The sequence below is a fragment of the Carcharhinus amblyrhynchos genome, chromosome 28 (assembly GCF_965287045.1).
Source record: "Carcharhinus amblyrhynchos chromosome 28, sCarAmb.v2.hapA, whole genome shotgun sequence".
Lineage (NCBI taxonomy): Eukaryota > Metazoa > Chordata > Chondrichthyes > Carcharhiniformes > Carcharhinidae > Carcharhinus > Carcharhinus amblyrhynchos.
In genome coordinates this window covers 210190-235879 of record NC_137351.1, presented here as the reverse complement: position 1 = coordinate 235879, position 25690 = coordinate 210190, and the positions used below count along the sequence as shown (strand labels likewise).

The 25690-nt window shown below is 43.8% G+C and overlaps 1 protein-coding gene across 1 annotated transcript in view; it reads right to left on the bottom strand.

The window, feature by feature from the left end:
• Window positions 1-930: 930 nt before the first annotated feature.
• Window positions 931-25690, bottom strand: part of gnb5b (guanine nucleotide binding protein (G protein), beta 5b) — a 116270-nt gene continuing 91510 nt past the window's right edge. Inside the window, exons 11-13 of the mRNA XM_080214307.1 lie at window positions 20335-20431; window positions 9442-9608; window positions 931-2116 (exon numbers count right to left, since the gene is read on the bottom strand). Of these exons, the coding sequence (XP_080070433.1) occupies window positions 2105-2116; window positions 9442-9608; window positions 20335-20431 (276 nt within the window). The 3' untranslated portion in view covers window positions 931-2104. The remainder of the gene's footprint in view (window positions 2117-9441; window positions 9609-20334; window positions 20432-25690) is intronic.

Here is a 25690-nt window from a genome sequence, read left to right as displayed (position 1 = left end):
GGTGGGGGGCGGTTTAGAACGGAGTTGAGGAAGAACTTCTTCACTCAAAGGGTGGTGAATCTCTGGAATTCTCTGCCCGTTGATGTGGTGGAGGCTGCCTCGCTAAATATTTTTAAGACGCGGGTTGATGGGTTTTTGATAAGCGAGGGGATTAAGGGTTATGGGGAGAAGGCGGGAATGTGGAACTGAGCCACGACAGATCAGCCATGATCTTATTGACTGGCGGGGCAGGCTCGAAGGGCCAGATGGCCTACTCCTGCTCCTATTTCTTATGTTCTTATACAACTGAGTGGCTTGCTAGATCATTTCAGATGACAGTACGAAGTCAACCACATTGTCCTGGCGAGGACAGCAAATTCCCTTCCCTAAAGGACATTCGTGAACCAGATGGGTTTTTGTGATAATTGACAATGGTTTCATGGTCGTTAGTAGATTCTCAATTCCAGATATTTTTTACTGAATTTGAATTCCACCATCTGCGGGATTCGAACTCGGGTCTCCAGAACCTTGGCTGAGTTTGAGGATTAATAGTCCAGCAATAATGCCTCTAAGCCATTGCCTCCCCTTAATTTTTGTATCATAGTTCATATTACAGTAGCTATCAGCTGCAGGAGCCCACCAGGATAACTGGCCTCTGCTAATATAACTCTTTTTTTGTTTGAGGTCGAATCTTCTTCTGAGCAATATCCTGGGCCTCGGCTCAGTACTGCGTGTGCTCTGGTAAGGCACTAAGATGGAAAAATTCCTGTGTCTACTCTTTTGAAATAAACAAATTAAAGGACCGACGTGGAATTTCTGGGAGTTTTGATAAAGTCATCACTCTTTTTATTTTAAATGGGTTAAAAATCACACACTGCATCAGTGTCCGTGATCCTTATCTTTAATAGCCAATTGGGACTTGAGCTGTAAAAGTCAAAACTTCAGTCATGGTTTAAAATATTATATGTGCCATTTATTAATTTTTGGTACATTTCAAAAGATTTACACAAGTGTTCACCAAAAGAACTGTTGAATTATACACAAAACAAGTACAGAAAACAAAACCAAAATTGTACAGCTGACCCTACAGAAAACAGGTGCTTTAACAAAGACTCTACATCGAGTCAGAAAGCCTTACTTTTTTGCCAAGATCTCAGTAATGTTGTAATATAATATTGCACTTCTTACCAAGTGAATTCAAATCTTCAAAAGTTCACAGTGCATTTAAATCTACTGCATTGGATTACATTAATCAAATTTTATAATTTACCACTTTAAACAACAATTTTTGATTAGATTTTTCTCCCACTGCAATATGTGAAGTTCTCAAACAGTCATTGTCTATAGACCTACTCCAGGTTTGTCATCTACTATTGAACATTATCTTACAATTCTGTGTATCAAAAACAAAAGTATGTTGACAAATTGGGCGTGCTGAGCTTTAACCAAAGGAGAACATTGCCACCCAGAAGTTGTGTACCATTTGAGCCCAATTCAAATTGCAGAATATAAAGATTGACTAGCTTAAATCAATTCTCTACGCTTTTCATTACTAGCTTATTTACTGTCACACCATAGATTTTCAATTGTGATAATTTTTCAAACATAGAACGTCTATGCTGCTTTGTAATAATCTTTCAGTCTCTCCCTTTTGTGACTGCCATTCACAGAAGAAAGCATTACGAACAAACACAATTACTAATTCTGGATTGGAGGTTTTGTTTAAACATTTTTTTCTCAAACAGAACGGGGAATCAAATGCTTTGAAACATGAAAGTTTTAATGTCAATGTGCATAAAAAATATACAAATGGGAATGTTATTAGAAAGTGGGGGAACCATATTACTGATTGCATTTGGACACAGCAGCATCTATTTCTAAACATTTTGTTTTGCAATAAGTTCGACTGAATTATGATACCAAAATTATAATTGCCTAATCTCCTTTTAGGATTCGTAAATAATTATATAGTCACTACAGACTTGGTTATATGTCACAATCCCAAATTATTTGCACATTTCCTAAAACAGACACAAGATTAGGAGTTGAGCCATCACACTGCAAATGCCAGGAAATCCCAAGATGGAATCTTCGATCAGAATTGGACGATCAAGTTCAAGAAACTTTAAGCCCAAATCTGCAAAACAGAGTAATAAAGGCACATTCAGTTTTATTAATTAATTCTGCTAATGATCTCAGGAGTACCGGTGAAGATATTTTGGATCACTCGTGCATTTTTGGGATTTTTCACGGCGGAGGTTTCCTTCATGAGCTTATTCCACAGTAAATAGCCTCACAACAGCAGGTTAAAGTCCAACAGGTTTATTTGAAAACACGAGCTGTTGGAGGGTTGCCCACTCGCCTGATGAAGGGGCAATGCTCAGAAAGCTTGTGATTCCAAATAAACCTGTTGGACTTTAACCTGGTGTTGTGAGATTTCTTACTGTGCCCACCCCAGTCCAACACCGGCAACTCCACATCAGAACTTATTCCAGCAAAACCAGAGACCCTGGTTATACAAAATGGGTTTATAATTTCACCAGTCCAGCATGGGATGGGAGCAGAAATCATGCGGCTTGGGATATATAGTGTGTGGGATGTTGCACTACCACTTCTTCACCTTCCCCCAGCAGTAATGGAAGCACCGTCCCCCCCGCATTTGTTGTTGGCGGAATCTCCTGGCCCTGCCGTTGTCAACAGTTTTTCCCATAGTTCGCACCCTGCACCACCAGGGAACTTGTGGTAAAGCGTCTTGTCAGCAGGACTGGAAGATCTTGCTGGTGACAACGGCTGGAAAATTTTGGCCAGTAATTCTGTATTACTGGCCAAACCACAGAGAATAATGTATGCTTGGAAACAATTACAAGGTGGCAGTTTAACTAAATGCTCCTGTGTATTACTAACTATGGGTAGTTGAGCTTACAATCTGTTCTAAGGTTTTGAAAAAAAACGTAATAATAGTTATGTGGTAATTGAGTCATCAGTAAAAACAACAATTATTAGTTGGCTCCAAGTCATCAAATTGTGATCATAGACATACTACATTTTCATGATTGAAAATAAATTAAGTTAATTTGCAGTAAATTATAGCAAAATGTTATTACCAATAGCATATGACAAGCAAAAATACCAGTAAGCTTTGTGCCTCAATGTCTGTAATATTGAAAAAGCATTATACCATTGCAACTCTCTAATGTTCTTGGTTCCTGCAAATCACATTGTGCTACAGACCAATCAGGCTGATCCATGCTAACCAGGTGATGTCACCAACTAATCATCACATCAAAGCAATGACCAGCCCTCGGCTCGTCTCCTTCATCTCAGTGGCCGCAAGATTGAAATCATGCATGTTCACTAACTATGACCCTGGAATAAGATTGAATACATTTAATACATGCCAAAATCCTAAATCTTTCTATAGGTATGTCAGGAATAAAAGAATGACTAGGGTAAGATTAGGGCCAGTCAAGGACAGTAGTGGGAAGTTGTGCGTGGATTCTGAAGAGATAGGAGAGGTGCTAAATGAATATTTTTCATCAGTATTCACATAGAAAAAGGACAATGTTGTTGAGAAGAATACTGAGATACAGGCTATTAGACTAGACGGGATTGAGGTTCATAAGGAGGAGGTGTTAGCAATTCTGGAAAGTACGAAAATAGATAAGTCCCCTGAGCCGGATGGGATTTATCCTAGGATTCTCTGGGAGGCTAGGGAGGAGATTGCAGAGCCTTTGGCTTTGATCTTTTATGTTGTCATTGTCTACAGAAATAGTGCCAGAAGACTGGAGGATAGCAAATGTTGTCCCCTTGTTCAAGAAGGGGAATAGAGACAACCCTAGTAATTATAGAAGTTTTGGAAAGGATTATAAGAGATAGAATTTATCATCATCTAGAAAGGAATAATTTGATTAGGGATAGTCAACATGGTTTTTTGAAGAGTAGGTTGTGCCTCACAAACCTTGTTGAGTTCTTTGAGAAGGTGACCAAAGAGGTGGATGAGGATAAAGCAGTTTAAGTGGTGTATGTGGATTTCAGTAAAGCGTTTGATAAGGTTCACCACGGTAAGCTATTGGAGAAGATACGGAGGCATGGATTGAGGGTGATTTAGTGGCTTAGAACATAAGAACATAAGAAATAGGAGCAGGAGTAGGCCATCTATCCCTTCGAGCCTGCTCCGCCATTCAATAAGATCATTGCTGATTTGAAGTGGATCAGTTCCACTTTCCCGCTTTCTCCCCATAACCCTTAATTCCCTTGTCTGTCAAAAACCTGTCTACCTGTGACTTAAATATATTTAGCGAGGTAGCCTTCAACGGGCAGAGAATTCCAGAGATTCACCACCCTTTGAGTGAAGAAGTTCCTCCTCAACTCCGATCTCAACTGCACCCCCCTTATCTTGAGGCTGTGCCCTCTAGACCTGCTATCCTTTCTAAGCGGGAAGAATCTCTCTACCTCTACCCTATCCATCCCCTTCATTATCTTATACGTCTCTATAAGATCCCCCCTCATCCTTCTAAACTCCAACGAGTACAGACCCAGTCTATTTAGTCTCTCTTCATAGTCCAACCCCCTCATCTCAGGTATCAGCCTAGTGAACCTCCTCTGCACTCCCTCCAAGGCCAAAATATCCTTGTGCTAGTGCGGCGACCAAAACTGCACACAGTACTCCAGCTGCGGCCTCATGAGTACCCTGTACAGTTGCAGCAAGACCCCCCTGCTTTTACATTCTATCCCCCTCGCTATAAAGGCCAGCATCCCACTCGCCTTCTTGATCACCTGCTGCACCTGCAGACTGGGTTTTTGCGACTCATGCACAAGGACCCCCAGGTCCCTCTGCACCGTAGCATGCTGCAGCTTTTCGCCCTTTAAATAGTGATCCCTCCTACTATTATTTCTGCCAAAGTGGATAACCTCACACTTGGAATCATTATACTCCATCTGCCAGGTCCTCGCCCACTCGCTCAGCCTATCCAGATCCCTCTGCAGACCTTCCACACCCTCCGCACAATTTACTTTTCCACTCATCTTCATATCATCAGCAAATTTCGTCACCCTACACTCAGCCCCCTCCTCCAGATCATCTATATAAATGGTAAATAGTTGAGGCCTCAGCACCAATCCCTGTGGCACTCCACTAGTCACCAACCGCCAACCAGAATAGCACCCATTGATACCAACTTTCTGCTTCCTATTAGACAGCCAATCCTCTATCCACGCTAACACCTTACCCCCAACTCCATGCCCCCGAACCTTCCGTAGCAACCTTTTGTGAGGCATCTTATCAAACGCCTTTTGAAAATCTAGAAACACCACATCCACTGGTTCCCCTCTGTCTATCACACTAGTCACATCCTCATAGAAATCCAATAAATTCATCAAACACGACTTCGCCTTAACGAATCCATGCTGTGTCTGCTCTATGAAACCATTCCGTTCCAGGTGCCTCACTATTTCTTCTTTGATGACAGATTCAAGCATTTTTCCAACTACAAACATTAAACTAACCGGCCTATAATTCCCTGTCTTTTGTCTGCTACCTTTCTTAAACAGCGGCGTAACATTAGTCATTTTCCAATCTTCCGGCACTTCCCCAGAATCCAGCGAATTTTGGTAAATAATCACTAAGGCATCCACTATCACCTCTGCCATTTCCTTCAGAACCCTGGGAAGCATTCCATCCGGTCCTGGGGACTTGTCCGCCTTCAGTCCCATTAGTCTATCAAGCACTACCTCTCTAGTGACAGTAATCGCATTCAGGCCCTCAACTCCTACCATCCTTCTATCTTTAATATCTGGCAAACTATTTGTGTCCTCCTCCGTGAAGACCGAGGCAAAAAACTTATTTAAAGCCTCAGCCATTTCCTCATCTCCCACCGCTAAATCCCCCCTCTCATCCTCTAAGGGTCCAACATTCACTCTAGCCAGCCTCCTCTTTTTTATATATTTGTAAAAACTCTTACTGTCCTTTTTTATGTTTAGTGCTAGTTTAGCTTCATAGTCAATCCTTCCTTTCTTTATCAACCTCTTAGTCATTCTTGGCTGATTTTTAAACCTTTCCCAATCTTCTAATTGCCCACTACTTTTAGCCACTCTGAACGCATCAGCTTTTAATTTAATATTCTCCTTTATTTCCTTCGATAACCATGCCTGGTTATCCCTTCTCCTACATTCCTTCTTTACCATCGGAATATATTTCTGCTGAATACCGAAAAAGATCTCCTTAAAAATCCTCCACTGTTCCTCAGCCGTCCTACCGACCAATCTGTTTGGATCAGGAATTGGCTAGCTGATAGAAGACAGAAGGTGGTGGTTGATAGGAAATGTTCATCCTGAAGTTCAGTTACTAGTGGTGTACCGCAAGGACCTGTTTTGAGGCCACTGCTGTTTGTCATTTTTATAAATGACCTGGATGAGAGCGTAGAAGGATGGGTTAGTAAATTTGCAGATGACACTAAAATCGGTGGAGTTGTGGACAGTGTGGAAGGATGTTGCAAGTTACAGAGGGACATCGATAAGCTGCAGAGCTGGGCTGAGAGGTGGCGAATGGAGTTTAATGCGGAAAAGTGTGAGGTGATTCACTTTGGAAGGAGTAACAGGAATACAGAGTACTGGGCTATTGGTAAGATACTTGGTAGCGTGAATGAACAGAGAGATCTCGGTGTCCATGTGCATAGATCCCTGAAAGTTGGTACACATGTTGATAGGGTTGTTAAGAAGGCGTACGGTGTGTTAGCTTTTATTGGTAGAGGGATTGAATTTTGGAGCCATGAGGTCATGTTGCAGCTGCACAAAACTCTGGTGTGGCCGCACTTAGAGTATTGCGTACAGTTCTGGTCGCCACATTATTGGAATGAATTGGAAGCACTGTAAAGGGTGTGGAGGAGGTTTACCAGGATGTTGCCTGGTATGGTGGGAAGGTCTTGTGAGGAAAGGCTGAGGGACTTGAGGCTGTTTTCATTAGAGAGAAGAAGGTTAAGAGGTGACTTAATAGAGACATGTAAGATGATGAGAGGATTAGGTAGGGGTGGACAGTGAGAGCTTTTTCCTCGGATGGCAATGGCTAGCATGAGGGGACATAGCTTTAAATTGATGGGTGATAGATTTGGACAGATGTCAGAGGTAGGTTCTTTATTCAGAGTGTAGCAAGGACCTGGAATGCCCTGCCTGCAGCAGTAATGGACTCGCCAACCTTAAAGACAATTAAATGGTCATTGGATAAACATATGGATAATATTGGAATAGTGTAGGTTAGATGGGCCTGTACTGTGCTGTAATGTTTTATGCTTTATATTTAAATATTTCATAACAAGAAATAAAAAATGCTTAATCATTGACATATTAACAGAACGGTCATCAACTTCAACAAAAGAAATATTTGAACTTGATTGGACGCAGGGGGAGCGCACGGCTCTCACAGTCAATCAGCATGCACTTCACTTCACAGGGGGAGTTTTCCCATTCTGCCCGCCATGGGAATTGTAGTGGGTTGTGGGGGGTGGGGGGGTGGAGGTGAAGGTGGATCATGCAAAGGTCCATTGATCTCAGGTAGATTTTCTGATTTTGAGGCGAGTGTGGCCAGAAAATCCCGCCCCACGTGTATCACTTCAGTTAGACCAACAGGAAATATAGCTACGTGGATGAAAACCAGTGGAATTTGGCAATGCTGCGCAAGGGCAACAGCCAATAAAATGTCTCGTGGGCCGCACTCAGGACATTGATGGATGGCATGTAACCCCAACCTGAACCCCCACCTCAGACACGGGTTACATTAGGGTTTACCATGAATGCATTAGAAATTCTTTTGGCGTCATGATAGTTTTTTTTAATATCATTGATCCCTTATTAATATTCCACTTCTATCTTTCTACCCACTCTGCCCATCCTCTGCTCCCTTTCAAGAGCCTGCAACAGTTCCCCGCCCTTGCGTCTCTGCTCCGGGTCTGGCCATGGCTGGCGCTCCGTACTTTTCCTGGCTGAGCACAACCGTTCTCAACTCACTCCAGAAACTCAAGTGCTGATTTTTTCCTCATTTAATATTGGTGGATATACACTAAAGTAATAAACATTTCCTGTGATAGAGCTTGCATTTTGACATTTTCACCAGTGCAACAATGTCCTTCTAATGTGTAGAATCGAATGATTAGTTTTTGGGCAATTAATAGTCAGTACCCTTAGTCGGATATTTTTATGTTCATTTTAGCATCACAGTGAGCAAACCAAACAAACCTTTGGTTAAAAATAAAGTAGTCAGGCCTTGAAGTTGGAATTATCCAAGGCCTTCTTAGTTATTTGAGAGTTACATTTTTAGAAGCTACAAATCAACAAAACCATCCTCCCCAACTGCCTCTAATGAGCAGCAACCTACCTTCCCAACTCAATTGTACGAGGGAAGAAAGCTATGAAGTCTATGGGCAATTTTATTCTATTATATAGCAATCTCCAACAAAAGATTGAACACTATCCACATTCTGCTAGGCAGAATCAGCTTTGTTGATGTAATGGTGGAGATTTGATAACATTGGAATAAGTGCGCTTGGAAAATCACATCTTTCAAATGTCAAGAACACAACCTTGAAGCAATTGCACATGCACAGCATACTCCTGAGATTATCTGAAAATTTATCAACCTGACTCCTGACCTCATGTCAGTGTTGAGAAAAGAAGTGTACAAGTCAGCAATCATAGAATCCTACAGTGCAGGAGGAGGCCATTCGGTCCATCAAGTCTGCACTGACCACAATCGCCCCCAGGCCCTATTGCTAATAACCCAATGTATTTACCCTAGCTAGTCCTCCTGACGCTAAGGGACAATTTAGCATGGCCAATCCACTTAGCCTGCACATCTTTGGACTATGGGAGGAAACCGGAGCACTCGGAGGAAACCCATGCAGACATGGGGAGAATGTGCAGACTCCACCAAGACAGTGACCAAGCCGGGAATCGAACCCAGGTTTCTGGTGCTGGGAGACAGCAGTGTTAACCACTGTGCCACTGTGCTGCACCTGTGCAGATCACAATTAAGGCCTGCATGTGTGGGTTAGTTGAACTCTCAACCACCCCATTACCCAGATAGAAATGGCTGACTCAATGATAAATACTGGCATCAGCAGCCACTTTGACTTGCTGCTGTGACAATGTCACTGGTACCAATCTCCCAACTATCTCTTGTGCCCCTTAAACAGTTCCTCATTATATACTATGGGCAGTTCTTGGAGGGGGTGTTTTAATTTAAGTGGGGCACTTGTGGAAGGGGAAGATGACTTTGTGCTGGGTGTCTCCCTCGAGTGCAAAGTAGCAAAATGTTTCTTGCATTAGTCTTGATGTTTGGTGAGAAAATGTGCACACTGTGAAATATGTATGAGTCTGAGTAGGTCACTTAGCCCCTCAAGTCTATTCTGCCGCTCAATAATAAATAGTGTACATAATCCACATTATGCAGTGAACAATAAAAAAAACACCAACCCTCAGAGTATGATCCCATGATCCTGAGCAGAAAGCAGTGCCATCCGGGGAAACTCGCAAAGTGCTGACTCGATTCTCATGTCCAAACAGAATTGACACTCGTGTTCCCTTCAATACATCCCACACGTTGATGGTGTAGTCGTTATAACCAGCAAATAAGAGGCGACCTAGAGAATAGTCCAAGCAGATGGTTTTAGTAATCATTTTAACCTTTATAATAGTGACTCAACCCCTAGTCTTTCCAAGATTCTGGGCTGTGGGTATCCTGACTGCAATACCATACTGGCAGAATGACAAGTGTCTTCTGTCTGATGGGGCATTCTATACTGAAACACCTTAACCCACTGGTGATACATTGGGAATAGCAGGTTTAAAGGTAGATTATTCATTCACCGTGCCTGGAAAATCACCATTCCCCAGATGTAGATGTAAGAGGTCTAAGACTTCACACTTTATTTAAATAGATATCCTCATTTCTAAAATTTTAAAAACTGGACAAAGACCTTTTAAAATGGTTGAGTCTATGACAGTCTGTGACCCTTGAATAAAAGGAAATATCTAGCAGTATCAAAGAAACTTGCACTCATTATCTCTGAACAGCCACACATTATGACAGCACAGACCAAATTCAAAAAGAGCTTTGCAAAGGCCATCTGCATTTCATAAGAACATAAGAAATAGGAGCAGGAGTAGGCCATCTCACCCCTCGAGTCTGCCCCGCCATTCAATAAGATCATGGCTGATCTGAAGTGGATCAGTTCCACTTTCCTGCTTTCTCCCCATAACCCTTAATCCCCTTGCCTACCAAAAACCGACTGACCAGTGACTTAAATATATTCAACGAGGTAGCCTCCACCACTTTAATGGGCAGAATTCCAGAGACTCACCACCCTTTGAGTGAAGAAGTTCCCCCTCAACTCCAATCTAAACTGCCCCCCCCCCCCCTTATTTTGAGGCTGTGCCCTCTAGTTCTGTTTTCCTTTCTAAGCGGGAAGAATCTCTCTACCTCTATCCTATCTAGCCCCTTCATTATCTTATACGTCTCTATAAGATCCCCCCTCATCTTTCTAAACTCTAATGAGTACAGACCCAGTCTATTCAATCTCTCTTCATAAGCTAACCCCCTCATCTCCAATATCAGCCTGGTGAACCTTCTCTATACGCCCTCTAAGGCCAATATATCCTTTCGCAAATAAGGGGACCAAAATTGCACACAGTACTCCAGTTGCAGCCTCACCAGTGCCCTGTACAGTTGCAGCAAGACCTCCCTACTTTTACATTCAATCCCCCTCACTATAAAGGCCAACATTCCATTCACCTTCTTGATCACCTGCTGTACCTGCAGACTGGGTTTTTGCGATTTGTGCACAAGGACCCCCAGGTCCCTCTGCACCGTAGCATGCTGCAGCTTTTCGCCCTTTAAATAATATTCCCTCCTACTATTATTTCTGCCAAAGTGGATAACCTCACATTTGCTAACGTTATTCTCCATCTGCCAGGTCTTCGCCCACTCACAGCCTATCCAGATCCCTCTGCAGACTTTTCGCACCCTCCACGCAGTTCGCTTTTCCACTCATCTTTGTGTCATCAGCAAATTTTGTTACCCTACACTCAGCCCCCTCCTCCAGATTGTCTGTGTAAATGGTAAATAGTTGAGGCCCCAGCACCAATCCCTGGGGCATGCCACTAGTCACCAACCGCCAACCAGAAAAGCACCCATTGATTCCAACTCTCATAACCCAGGACTCAAGAACAGCTTCTTCCCTGCTGTCGTCAGACTTTTGAATGGGCTTATCTTGCACTGCATTTTCCCAGGGCTATGATCGCTATGAGAGGAAATAGGTTTAAGGTGCTGGGGACTAGGTACAGAGGAGATGGCAGGGGTAAGTTTTTCACTCAGAGGGTGGTGGGTGAGTGGAATCCGCTGCTGTTGGTGGTGGTGGAGGCAAATTCATTAGGGTCTTTTAGGAGATTTCTGGATGAGCACATGAGACTTAATAGGATTGAGGGTTATAGGTAAACCTAGTAGGTAGTGAAATGATCGGCGCAACTTGCGGGCTGAAGGACCTGTTTGTGCTGTAGTTTTTCTATGTTCTATTAAGTTGATCTTTCTCTACACCCTAACTATGACTAACACTACATTCTGCAGTCTCTCATTTCCTTCTCTGTGAATGGTATCTTTTGTCTATATAGCGTGCCAATAACAACACTTTTCACTGTATGTTAATACATGTAACAATAATAAATCAAATCAAATCAAAAAACATAACCTTTGTCCATTAGGACAAAGGGCCCTGAAACTTTTCTTTCAAGTCTTAATGGTTCAGACATTTAAGCACCTCCGGAACCAGAGAAGGGTCTCATATCTCTTGTCAAGGACAATGTGGAGGGGTGGGAGTCATGTCACATGGATCTCTAGCTCGTATAACATGGTAACACTGTCTGCTACAAAATCTCTCTCTGCTATTTATCATCCTACAAGCAGCCTCACTGGAAAGCAGCTTTGCCCAGTTTGAATATCTGGCCAAATCTAAACTGCTTTTGCTGGAACTTCTGCACCACCGCTGATACAAGACTGATTCATCTTTGCCTGTTTGTCTCATTGTGTGATGTCAATGCCATCAGAAAAATGAATTATACAGCATCAGTTTTCAGCCTGTAGACCTCCATGAAGGAATCTCTCGTTGGACTTTGATTCTGAACTCTCGAACCTATGTAAAACAATATTTCCTTTCTCTGCTGTTCTATCCTGTAAATCTTCCTACTCTCTATCCCACTTCTACTGTATGAGTACAAAGGATGCAACAGTGCAACCCCTGCCCTGCACTTGAGTGTTTCCAAATAAACTAACCCTTTGAGTTCATCCCATCCTGAGTTTGCTATCGGGTTATTAATAGAAATTGGATCACAACAAAAGTGAAGGGTTGCAGAATACACCACCGCTTATAAAGGGGAAAGTAAATGCTGTTTACAGATAGATGGTGAGAGGAGAGATTGGTGCTGTTTAAATTAATCTCCGCTCCTGTTCCCCCACAGAAAAGACAAACAAATTTTGTTAGGTCAGGTGTATAAACCTTACAGCACTTCCCAGGCCTTCCTTGAGAATGGTCTCAAGCCCATTGCTCCAATTGGTGCAAGCCCATATTTAATAGCGTGTATGGGGTAGGAGGTACTTTCCAAGCCTCCTGCCCCCTCAGCCTTCTCAGCCTGTGCCTCTGTGGAGAGATGCCTGTAAAACCTGGTGGAAGGCTCATGCCGCCACCCACAATATGGGGTATTCCAAAAATGAGTGGTGCACGTGTTTTTTTTAATGTTGAAGCCCTCCTCCCCAAACAATGATGTATAAATTTGGGGCTTTATTATTACTACCGCATTCAGGTTTCCTCTCACCTCCGCCCATAATAGACCTTTAAGGGATAGCTGTATGGCATCTCTTTAAGGGAAATGTGTCACATGATCCAGCCTCAGTTTTACTTCGGCCTGGAGCAGAACACATATAGCTCTAATGTCTTCAAGTTTCCTATTCATGTATATACATTCACATGTGCCTAGAATTAATGGAAGAACACACAATGTGTTTGCACAATCCTTCATGTGTGATTGGTACCTTTATATCATTATTAATACGCACAATGTCACACTATCCAACCCCCCACCCCCCATCCTCCAATCTTGTCATAAGTCAGATGGGTGTGCAGCAGAGAGCAGAGAACGTGCAACTTGCTTGGGGCAGGAGTGTGATGTGTCCCCATTCTTCAAAAGTCTCAGTGCCTCCTCATGTGTAACCAATGAATGCTTAGCAACAATCCATTAAAAAGAGTGGCTAAAAAGAGAGATACTGTTCAAGGCTTCCAAGTCAACACAGCAATCCTCTTCTTAGTACTTAGAGGCACAGGAGCAGAGTTACTGGACAAGTAATCCAGTCTCCTGCTGACATGAGTTCAAATCTCACCACAGTAGCTGGCAAATTCAAATGTAATACTTGGCACATCATAACATTCAGGGCTATCAGCCAAGTTCTGGCAGGTGGGATTGGGTGGGAGTTCAGATGTTTCAAATGTGTCATTGTGGACTCGATGGGTCTGTTCTGCGCTGTATAGTTGTACGATTCTATGATTCTGTGATTCAATTCACTAAAGAAATCTGGAATAAGAAACAGTAATGAAGACCATGAAACTACATGATTGTCATAAAAACCCATCTGATTCACCAGTGTCCTTTCGGGAAGGAAACCTGCCATTCTTAGCCAGTCTGGCCTATATGTGCCTCTAGAGTCACAGCAATGTGGTGAAGTATCCTATGAAATATAATCAAGAAGACAGCCTAACATTACCTTCTCAAGGGCAATTAGGAAAGGGTAATCAATGCCAGCCTTATCGGCAGTGCCCACATCCCACACACACATAAAAAATGGATGGATTGAACATCTCTTCTACATTTTCTCTGGGATTCTGCTGAACTGTTCATCTCTCTGAATAAATGATATTTCCTTTTCACTGCTGTCATCAACATGTTTTTATTCTGAGCCACGGTTAAACTGAACAAAAATATTTTGCTTGGAAACTCCCCATAATGTGAAAATTCCTGACAGCAACCAACAATATTTTTCTATTGGATTGGTCTTTGAACATATTCTGAGAGGCCTTTTGACAGCAAGTTTTTGTTTATAGCTGTATTGGGGGACAGGGGCATAGTGCCTCATACATTTCTTTGACAGTTTCAAAGCTCTTCTACATAGCTGGATTCCTGAACATCACAATAGTTGAACACAAGAGATCTGCTTGCATTGTAAATTTCACAGTGCCTTTATTGCAGTATTAATGTAAGACTACCTGTGACACTAATAAATAAACATTAAACTTTACAATCACAAACTTTTTCATAGAATCCCTAAAGTGCAGAAGGAGGCCATTTAGCCCATTGAGCACACACTGACAACAATTCCATCCCGTCCCTATCCCCACAACCCCATGGCATTTACCCTGCCAATCCCCCTGATATTAATGGGCAATTAAGCATGGCCAATCGACCTAACCTACACATCTTTGGACTGTGGGAGGAAACTGGAGCACCTGGAAGAAACCTGTGCAGCACAGGGAGAATGTGCAAACTCCACACAGTCACCCGAGGCTGGAATTGAACCTGGGTCCCTGGGCCTGAGGCAACAATGCTAACCACTGCACCACCACACCGCCCAGTTACTGGTTATTGTCGGTGACTTATAATTTCCTCAAAAGTGAGTTGTGCCATTGTTGCACCTTTACAAAAATATGCACTTGCTAATGCCCCAGGGTTTCCTGGGTTAGTCCATGCTCCTCTCATTGCGGCAGTTACTGGCGCTAGCCCCACACAAATTGGCTGACCTACAGGGCAAGTGTTGTGCAACCTTGAAAACGACAGGTCAGCCATCATGCTTTAGCAGCAGACTACAAGAGGATTAGTGCTTGGTTCTTTCAATGCACTCTCTAATAACCTCACTGCTTGTCACAGCAATAGTCTTATTATGCCTGTAGCGATTAATAAGCACCATCTGTGCCCAGATGGCTCTAGGACAAGGCCTCATCCAGGTGAACACAAAATATTATTGATGCTATCCCCTTCTGAACGAGAGTGATGACAAGGTGCTGGGTGTGGATACCATCAAAGATCTGTATTAAAGTTAATTATGCCTTCTGGAGGGAGGTGGCACTGTCTCTGGGCGTGAACTCCCTTAGTCCCAAGACTTCAGGCCAAGCTTCGAAACAAGTTCAACAATCTCAGTAGGGTTGGTAATGTAACACAGAAGCTAGTTTCTCCTTTACTTCCTTGTCCACTTCAGGCACCAGCACAAAACTCTTCTTAAGGCAACACTAGGCAAATGGATCACTTTGATTAGTGGTGGCTCTTGCACCACAGACAGATAGCTCCCACCAATAACTGGCATTCACAGCACGAAAGAATCATCCTCTCCTTCACATGCTGGCGTTATACTGGGGTGGGCACAGTAAGAAGTTTCACAACACCAGGTTAAAGTCCAACAGATCATTTGGAATCACACCAAACTTTTGGAGCGCTGCTCCTCCATTCACCTGATGAAGGAACAGTGCTCCGAAAGCTCATGATTCCAAGTAACATGTTGGACTTTAACCTGGTGTTGTGAAACTCCTTACTGTCCTCAATTTGAGGAGTAATGTTGACACACCCTTTATTTTCAATCTTCTTTCCCGCAGGTCCACCACAGTATCAGGGTGGGGACAGTATGCTGATGATGATAATGAGGAAAAGGACAGCAGTTGGTAGATCTTCCTCCTGCCTGCTGCTGCTTTTTCCTGCCCCTATCTTCCCCTGTCCCAATCCTCTCCAATTTATCATTCATTGACTTCTTCATTCCCAAGCCCGACCTCAGATTCTTCTACCCAGCAGAAATGAGACTGTCACGATGAGGGTGTGGCAGTGGGTGTTTCATTGAGGTTGAGAAAGACCCAAGGTATAGGCAAAGATACGTCACTGGCCCAGTGTAGGCAGTAAGAGCTGCCAATGACTCTGAAGTCATTGGACCCAAAACCCTTGGGTTTGAGGAAGATTATAAAGAACAAAGAACAAAACCAGCCCGGGAAACAGGCCCTTCGGCCCAACGAGCCCACGCCCGCTATTTTAACATTACCAGTTCCCCCCTCCACCCATGACCCTTATCTATGCTTATGGCATTCCACATTGAGGGAAACTAATTTAGGGACAATTTATTACCTCCAATCAGCCTAATAGCACATCTTTGGGGTGTAGGAGGAAACCGGAGCACCCGGAGAAAACCCACGCAAGCACGGGGAGAATGCGCAAACTCCCACAGACACCGGCCCAAATCCATGTGTCTGCACAGCAAACAGTGATAGTCACTGAGCTGTCATGTTGCCCAGTATCTGGTCCAGTTTAAGCACACTAACGACATGAAGCACTAGGCTATTCTCGAAACAACCAAGAGCAGCCCTCGTACGACCCATCGCGTGTATGCCCCTCGTTGGACAACAAGGCGGACCGACTTAAAACCTGTGAATTAAAAGAGAAAAACATTAGTATCATTCCACATCCTTATACCTTACCAGGGACATCCCAAGGCTACTGAACCTTATTTAAAACAATCTCCTATATCCTTCCATCTCGAACCCACTCATGTGCCTGTCTAAGTAACTCTTAAACAACTCCAGCGTGCCTGCCTCCACCACCTTGCTTGGCAGAGCATTCCATACCCCCACTACCCTCTGTGTGACAAACCTCCCTCTAACATACAAATTACAGCTCGCCCCCCCTCATCCTAAGCCCGTGGCCCCTCATAATGTACGTTTCCAACCTAGGAAATAGCTTACCTCTGTTTACTCTATCTATACCCTTCATAATCTTATATACCTCTATTAGATCTCCCCTCAGTCTCCGTCTTTCAAGGGAAAATAGCCCCAATTTGCCCAATCTTTCCTCATAACCCAGTCCTCCCATAGCAGGCAGCATCCTGGCAAACCTCCTCTGCACTCTCTCCAGGGTCTCCACGTCCTTCCGGTATTAAGGCTACCAGAGCTGGACGCAGTACTCCAAATGCGGCCTAACCAACGTTCTATACAACTGCAACATTAGACTCCAGCTCTTATATTCTATACCCCTTCCTATAAAGGCTAACATACCATAAGCTTTCTTCACAGCTGTGAGCAACAGGTAAAGATGCTGTTAACACATATATCTGTACACCATCTGAACTGGACATGTAACAGTGTTGGATAAGATGGATGAGTTTACTAATGCACTCTTGTGATAACAGGAGACATTGTTAGATGGGGAGTAGAGGGGATGGAAACTTGGGGCACCTCGAGCCAATAGGGGAATGACAACACATAGATGGGACAGGGACCACCAATTAGGGGAGAACAACACATTGCAAAGCCATTACAATGCTTGTAAAAAAGTATAAAAATGTGCTGCAAATCGATGTAAGGTGTGCCTATTTTATTGGACACCCGGTCTTGCAAGAACGTTAAGTAAAATATCTTGCTCCTTCGGAACTTGACTTGACTAAATTGTTTGACTGTGAGCTGTGTTTCTCACAACAGCCTTCTCCACTTATACTGCCACCTTCAAAGACTTGTGCACTTGCACCCCCAGGTCCCGCTGCGTTTCTATTCTCTTTATAGGTCTACCCTTTATCATATAACTCCCCCCTACATTATTTCGGCCAAAATGCATCACCTCACATTTATCCGGATTAAACTCCATTTGCCATATATCTGCCCAATATACCAGCCTATCAATATCCCGTTGTATTGCCAGACATTACTCCTCACTGCCCACCAATCCAGCCATCTTAGTGTCATCTGCAAATTTGCTGATCACACCACTTACTCCCTCTTCCAAGTCATTTGTATACACTACAAAAAGAGGTCCCAGTACTGTGCCCTGCGGCACACCACTAGTGACAGACCTCCAGCTAGAAAAGGACCCCTCCACTACTACTCTCTGTCTCCTCTTAGCAAGATATCCAAATGCAGTCAGTCTCCAAGGATTTGTGACAACTGATAGTTTCATTGTGCTACTGTGTTATCATCACAGAAGCTTTTTACTTCTTGGAGTCAAGTGACATTGGCAATAGATTACCATTGGTGACACAGCTAGGGAAGGATAGGTTGCATCTCTAGAAGTAGTTAGGGAGTGGAACACAACATGAATCACAGTTTCCAGAGTACGGCAATGCGTGGGTCTATGATGTCAGATAATGTTGCCATTAGACCAGTCATGTTGCTGATCACTGGGGCCATGGATACAGGAAAGCACTGGAGTCCACTTTCGGTACTGATGACACTTGGGACAGCAGCACATCCCAGCCAGGCCTCTAGACTTCTCTCTCTGGGCACCACAACAATGGACTGGTGGGGGACAGGACCGGGCTGCTAAGCCACACTCATCAGCTAGCAGCTCTACAACAGATGCCATGATGGAAACCACCTCAGTCCCATGGCCTTTCTGCGTACTCTGATAAGTCAACCACCACCTACAAACAACCTTCAGGGAGCATTTGAATAGCTGGCAGAAAGCCCCATGTAGACAGAGGAAGGTGTTATAAAGGACTAGGATGATTGTTTGCAAGTTTTCATTAGTGTATTCAATGGGACTGTGTTCTGACATGTCACTTTGTTATTCATGAAGGTTACAGGTATCCAGGAAAGCATGTACTCATCGGTGCTGATGTATTCACACAGATGGTAATTATTGACAATCATGCTAGGGCAGAGAGGGCTGAAGTTATTATGTTATTGTTATAAGTAATGCATTAAGGAATGTCTATTTCAGAGTGGAGAAGGGATCAGGCCCCAGTGTGAAAGAGATGGTGAGATAGAGAAGATTTTTGCCAGGGTCTACTCTCTGAGTGCCTGTTATCTTGAAAGCTTACTTGTTTCATATGGTTCTGATCCCACTGTAGACAAAAACCTTTCCATAGCCTGTCCAAGACCAGTCCTTCTTAAATACACAAAAGTCCTGTTCTGTCCCCACTTGCTTCAACCATACGCCTGAGCAGTAAAGAGGAACACAATAGTGGGAGGGATTACTATTTAAAGGGTGAAAAGCTGCAGCATGCTACGGTGCAGAGGGACCTGGGGGTCCTTGTGCATGAGTTGCAAAAACCCAGTCTGCAGGTGCAGCAGGTGATCAAGAAGGCGAATGGGATGTTGGCCTTTATAGCGAGGGGGATAGAATATAAAAGCAGGGAGGTCTTGCTGCAACTGTACAGGGCACTGATGAGGCCGCAGCTGGAGTACTGTGAGCAGTTTTGGTCACCGCACTAGCGCAAGGATATTTTGGTCTTGGAGGGAGTGCAGAGGAGGTTCACTAGCCTGATACCGGAGATGAGGGGGTTGGACTATGAAGAGAGACTAAATAGACTGGGTCTGTACTCGTTGGAGTTTAGAAGGATGAGGGGGGATCTTATAGAGACGTATAAGATAATGAAAGGGATGGATAGGGTAGAGGTAGAGAGATTCTTCCCGCTTAGAAAGGATAGCAGGTCTAGAGGGCACAGCCTCAAGATAAAGGGGGGGCAGTTTAGATCGGAGTTGAGGAGGAATTTCTTCACTCAAAGGGTGGTGAATCTCTGGAATTCTCTGCCCGTCGAAGTGGTGGAGGCTGCCTCGCTAAATATAATTAAGTCACAGGTAGATAGGTTTTTGACAGACAAGGGAATTAAGGGTTATGGGGAGAAAGCGGGAAAGTGGAACTGATCCACTTCAGATCAGCCATGATCTTATTGAATGGCGGGGCAGGCTTGAAGGGCTAGATGACCTACTCCTGCTCCTATTTCTTATGTTCTTATTTTCTAACATACACCCCCATCCCTAGTGTTTGCATGCTAACCAATTACTTATTAATTTGGTCTCAATCTATTTGTTACTAAACTACCATCTTAAGATAGGAAACTTATAAATAAGCTGTTAAATTTAAATAGACTATCCTGTTAAAATGCAGAAGTGTTAACTGACTCATTCTTCAAAACTGCAAACTACATATAGAATATTCAGTACAAAAAGCTTGAAGTGATCATTATATGATTTTCTTTCTATCCATTCCTCCCATTCATTATGCATTTAATTCCTTACCCTCAAACTGGAAGTATTGTACTAGTATTACACTCATAGGTCAAGTATCTAAGAACAACTTGAGGCCATTTAATGACAAAACCAAGTTCTACTGCCAAGTGGCAACAAAAGTATTAACCACTGCCATTAACCACGTATCTTTCCTGATTATTCAACTGGATAAGAAGTGAATGTGCAGCACAAAGGATTGGAAACAAGAAGGAGTTTAGATTCCATGTCATTTTTTTTCAAACTCCAGAAGGTATTTCCCATTTCCTGGAATTAGCATCTTAAGCAATTGACTCACCACTGAGGGAAAAGTCCACACTGGAGGCTCCAAAGATGATACTGTCCTTCGAGTAGATGGCCACTTCTCTGTCAGCACGGAGATCATACAAGCGACACTAAAAAAAAGGCAAAAGTCCCAACTGATTAGGATTTTGAGAATACTTTGGAGAACGATAGAAATTCTGCTGCTTTCAAATTGGTCAAGGCAGAATGGGTCTCTTTTTCATATTCATTCATGTGATATGGACATTTGTTACCCATTTCTAATTACCTCTGAACTAGGCTACTTCAGAGGACATTTAAGAGTCAAACACATTGCTGTGGATCTACAGCCATATGTAGGCCAGACCAGGAAAGGATGGCAAATTTCCTTCCCTGAAGGACATCAGTGAACCAGTTGGATTTTTATGACAATAGTTTTGATCTGGTTTGATTTATTATTGTCACATGTACTAGCATCCAGTGAAAAGTATTGTTTCTTGTGTGCACTATAAGACAAAGCATTACATTCATAGAAAAGGAAAGGAGAGGGTGTAGAATATAGTCAAAGCCAGGGTGTAGAGAAAGATAACTTAATATAAGGTAGGTCCATTCAAAAGTCTGATGGCAGCAGGGATAAATAACATATATTTAAAATGTCGGCATCCATGGGTGAGATGCTGGATGATTGGAGGATAGATGATGTTGTCCTGTTGTTAAAAAAAGGCTCAAAAAGTAATCTGGGAAATTATAGGCTGGTAAGTTCGACATCAGTGGTAGGTAAATTATTGGAAGGAGTACGAAGGGATAGGATCTACAAATATTTGGATAAACAGAGACTTATTAGGGAGAGTCAACATGGCTTTGTGCGTGGTGGGTCATGTTTAACCAATCTATTAGAGTTTTTTGAGGAGGTAACCAGGAAAGTGGATGAAAGGAAGGCGGTGGATGTTGTCTACATGGACTTCAGTAAGGCGTTTGACAAGGTCCTGCATGGGAGGTTAGTTAGGAAGGTTCAGTCGCTAGGCATACATGGAGGGATAGTAAATTGGATTAGACACTGGCTCAATGGAAGGGATCGGTGCTGGGGCCTCAACTGTTTACCATTTACATAGACGATCTGGAGGACGGGGCTGAGTGTAGGTTGACAAAATTTGCTGATGACATGAAGATGAGTGGAAAAGCAAATTGCGTGGAGGGTGTGGAAAGTCTGCACAGAGATCTGGATAGGCTGAGCACGTGGGCGAAGGCCTAGCAGATGGAGTATAACATTAGCAAATGTGAGGTTATCCACTTTGGCAGAAATAATAGTAGGAGGGATTATTATTTAAAGGGTGAAAAGCTGCAGCATGCTACGGTGCAGAGGGACCTGGGGGTCCTTGTGCACGAATCGCAAAAACCCAGTCTACAGGTGATCAAGAAGGCGAATGGAATGTTGGCCTTTATCGCGAGGGGGATTGAATGTAAAAGCAGGGAGGCCTTGCTGCAACTGTACAGGGCACTGGTGAGGCCGCAACTGGAATGCTGTGTGCAGTTTTGGTCCCTGTATTTGCGAAAGGATATTTTGGCCTTGGAGGGCGTACAGAGAAGGTTCACTAGGCTGATACTGGAGAGAGGGAGTTACCTTATGAGGGGAGATTGAATAGACTGGGTCTGTACTTGTTGGAGTTAAGAAGGCTGAGGGGGGATCTTATAGAGACATATAAGATAATGAAGGGGATGGATAGGGTAGAGGTAGAGAGATTCTTCCCACTTAGAAAGGAAACCAGAACTAGAGGGCACAGCCTCAAAATAAGAACATAAGAAATAGGAGCAGGAGTAGGCCATCTAGCCCCTCGAGCCTGCCCCGCCATTCAATAAGATCATGGCTGATCTGTCGTGGCTCAGTTCCACATTCCCACCCTCTCCCCATAACCCTTAATCCCCTTGCTTATCAAAAATCCATCAACCCGCATCTTAAAAATATTTAGCGAGGCAGCCTCCACCACTTCAACGGGCAGAGAATTCCAGAGATTCACCACCCTTTGAGTGAAGAAGTTCCTCCTCAACTCCGTTCTAAACCGCCCCCCCTTTATCTTGAGGCTGTGCCCTCTAGTCCTACTGTCCTTTCTAAGCGGGATGAGTCTCTCCACCTCTATCCTATCCATCCCATTCATCATCTTATATGTCTCAATGAGATCTCCCCTCATTCTTCTAAACTCTAATGAGTACAAGCCTAGTTTATTCAGCCTCTCCTCATAGCTCAACCCCCTCAACTCTGGTATCAGCCTAGTAAACCTCCTCTGCACTCCCTCCAAGGCCAAAATATCCTTGCATAAGTGCGGCGACCAAAACTGCACACAGTACTCCAGCTGCGGCCTCACCAATGCCCTATACAGCTGCAGCAAGACCTCCCTACTTTTATATTCAATCCCCCTCGCTATGAAGGCCAGCATCCCATTCGCCTTCCTGACCACCTGCTGCACCTGCAGGCTGGGTTTTTTGCGACTCATGCACAAGGACCCCGAGGTCCCTCTGCACCGTCGCATGCTACAGTTTTTCGCCACGTAAGTAATAGTCCTTCCTACCATTATTCCTACCAAAGTGGACCACCTCGCACTTGCCAACATTAAATTCCATTTGCCAATTCCTGGCCCATTCGCCCAGCCTATCTAGATCCTTCTGCAGACTCTCCACACCCTCCGTGCAATTTGCCGTTTCATCAATCTTGGTGCCATCAGCAAATTTCGACACCATACACTCGGTTCCCTCCTCCAGATCATCTATATAAATGGTAAATAGCTGAGGCCCCAGCACCGACCCCTGGGGCACTCCACTAGTCACCAACCGCCAATCCGAATAGCACCCATTCACCCCCACTCTCTGCCTCCTATTTGACAACCAATCCTCTATCCACGCTAACACCCTACCCCCAACTCCATGCCCCCTTACCTTCTGCAATAACCTCTTGTGAGGCACCTTGTCAAACGCCTTCTGAAAATCAAGAAATAAGGGAGGGCGCAGTTTAGAACGGAGTTGAGGGGGAACTTCTTCACTCAAAGGGTGGTGAATCTCTGGAAGTCTCTGCCCATTGAAGTGGTGGAGGCTACCTCGCTGAATATATTTGAATCACAGGTAGATAGGTTTCTGATAGACAAGGGAATTAAGGGTTATGGGGAGAGAGCGGGAAAGTGGAACTGATCCACTTCAGATCAGCCATGATCTTGTTGAATGGCGGGGCAGGCTCGAAAGGTTAGATGGCCTACTCCTGCTCATATTTCTTATGTTCTTGTGTTCTTATGGAAGAAGCCAGCGAGTGGTAGTGAAGGATTGCTTCTGTGAGTGGAGGCCTGTTACTAGTGGAGTGCCGCAGTGATTGGTGCTGGGTCCATTGTTGTTTGTCATCTATATCAATGATCTGGATGATAATGTGGTAAATTGGATCAGGAAATTTGCTGATGATACAAAGATTGGAGGTATATCAACCTTCCTAACTGCTTTCAAAGCTTGCAGAGGGATTTGGACCAGCTAAAAAAATGGGCTGAAAAATGGCAGATGGAATTTAATGCAGACAATTGTGAGGTATTGCACTTTGGAAGGACAAACTAAGGTAGAATATAAAAGATAAATGGTAGGACACTGAAGAGTGGTAGAACAGAGGGATCTGGGAATACAGATACATAATTCCCTAAAAGTGGCATCACAGGTAGATAGGATCATAAAGAGTGCTTTTGGTACATTGGCCTTTATAAATCAAAGTATTGAGTATAAGAGTTGGAATGTTATGGTGAAGTTTTATAAGACATTGGTGAGGCCAAATTTAGAGTATTGTGTGCAGTTTTGATCACCTAATTACAGGGAGGATATTAATAAGGTTGAAAGAGTACAGAGGAGGTTTACAAGGATGCTGCCGGGACTTGAGAAACTGAGTTACAGAGAACAAAGAACAATACAGCACAGGAAACAGGCCCTTCGGCCCTCCAAGCCTGTGCCGCTCATTGGTCCAAGTAGACCTTTCCTTTGTATCCCTTCATTCCCAGTATGCTCATGTGACTATCCAGATAAGTCTTAAATGATCCCAGTGTGTTTAGCTCCGCCACCCTACTTGGCAGCGCAAAGGTTGAATAGATTAGGACTTTATTTGCTGCAGCGTAGAAGAATGAGGGGAGATTTGAGAGAGGTGTATAAAATTATGATGGGTATAGATAGAGTGAATGCAAGCAGGCTTTTTCCACTGAGGCTAGGGGAGAGAAAAACTAGAGGACATGGGTTAAGGGTGAAGGGGGAAAAGTTTAAAGGGAATATTAGAGGGGGGGGGTTCTTCACACAGAGAGTGGTGGGAGTGTGGAATGAGCTGCCAGATGAAGTGGTTAATGCAGGCTCACTTTTAACATTTAAGAAAAACTTGGACAGGTACATGGATGAGAGGGGTGTGGAGGGATATGGTCCAGGTGCAGGTCAGTGGGACTAGGCAGAAAAATGGTTCAGCACAGCCGAGAAGTGCCAAAAGGTCCATTTCTGTGCTGTAATATTCTATGGAAGAAGCTGTTCTTGAGTCGGTTGGTACATATTTTCAGTGTTTGTATCTTTTTCCCAATGGAAGAGGGTGGAAGACAGTATGTCCAGGATGCGTGGGGTCCTTGAACAAAGAACAACTCAGGACGGGAAACAGGCCCTTCGGCCCAACGAGCCCGCGCCACCATTTCAACAAAGCATTTTCCTACACCTACCCCTGTGTATGAGTATGCTGGTCAATTTTCCAAGACAGGAGGAAATGTAGACAGAGTCCATGGATGGGGTGCTGGTTTGTGTGATGGACTGGGCTTCATTTTGTGATCTTCATTAGACTTTTAATACCATATTTTGGTTGAATACAACTTTCATCATCTGCTGTGGTGGGATTTGAACTGAGATCTCCAGACATTGCCCTGGTTCTCTGGATTACTCATCCAGTGACAATATCATTATGTCACCACCTCCCAGTTTATAAGAACATAAGAAATAGGAGCAGGAGTCGGCCATCTAGCCCTTCGAGCCTGCCCCGCCATTCAATAAGATCATGGCTGATCTGAAGTGGATCAGTTCCACTTTCCCGCCTTCTCCCCATAACCCTTAATTCCCCTGTCTGTCAAAAACCTATCTACCCGTGACTTAAATTTATTCAGCGAGGTAGCCTCCACCACTTTAACGGGCAGAGAATTCCAGACACTCATCACCCTTTGAGTGAAGAAGTTCCTCCTCAACTCTGATCTAAACTGCACCCCCTTATTTTGAGGCTGTGCCCTCTAGTCCTGCTATCCTTTCTAGGCAGGAAGAATCTCTCTACCTCTACCCTATCCAACCCCTTCATTATCTTATACGTCTCTATAAGATCCCCCCTCATCCTTCTAAACTCCAACGAGTACAGACCCAGTCTA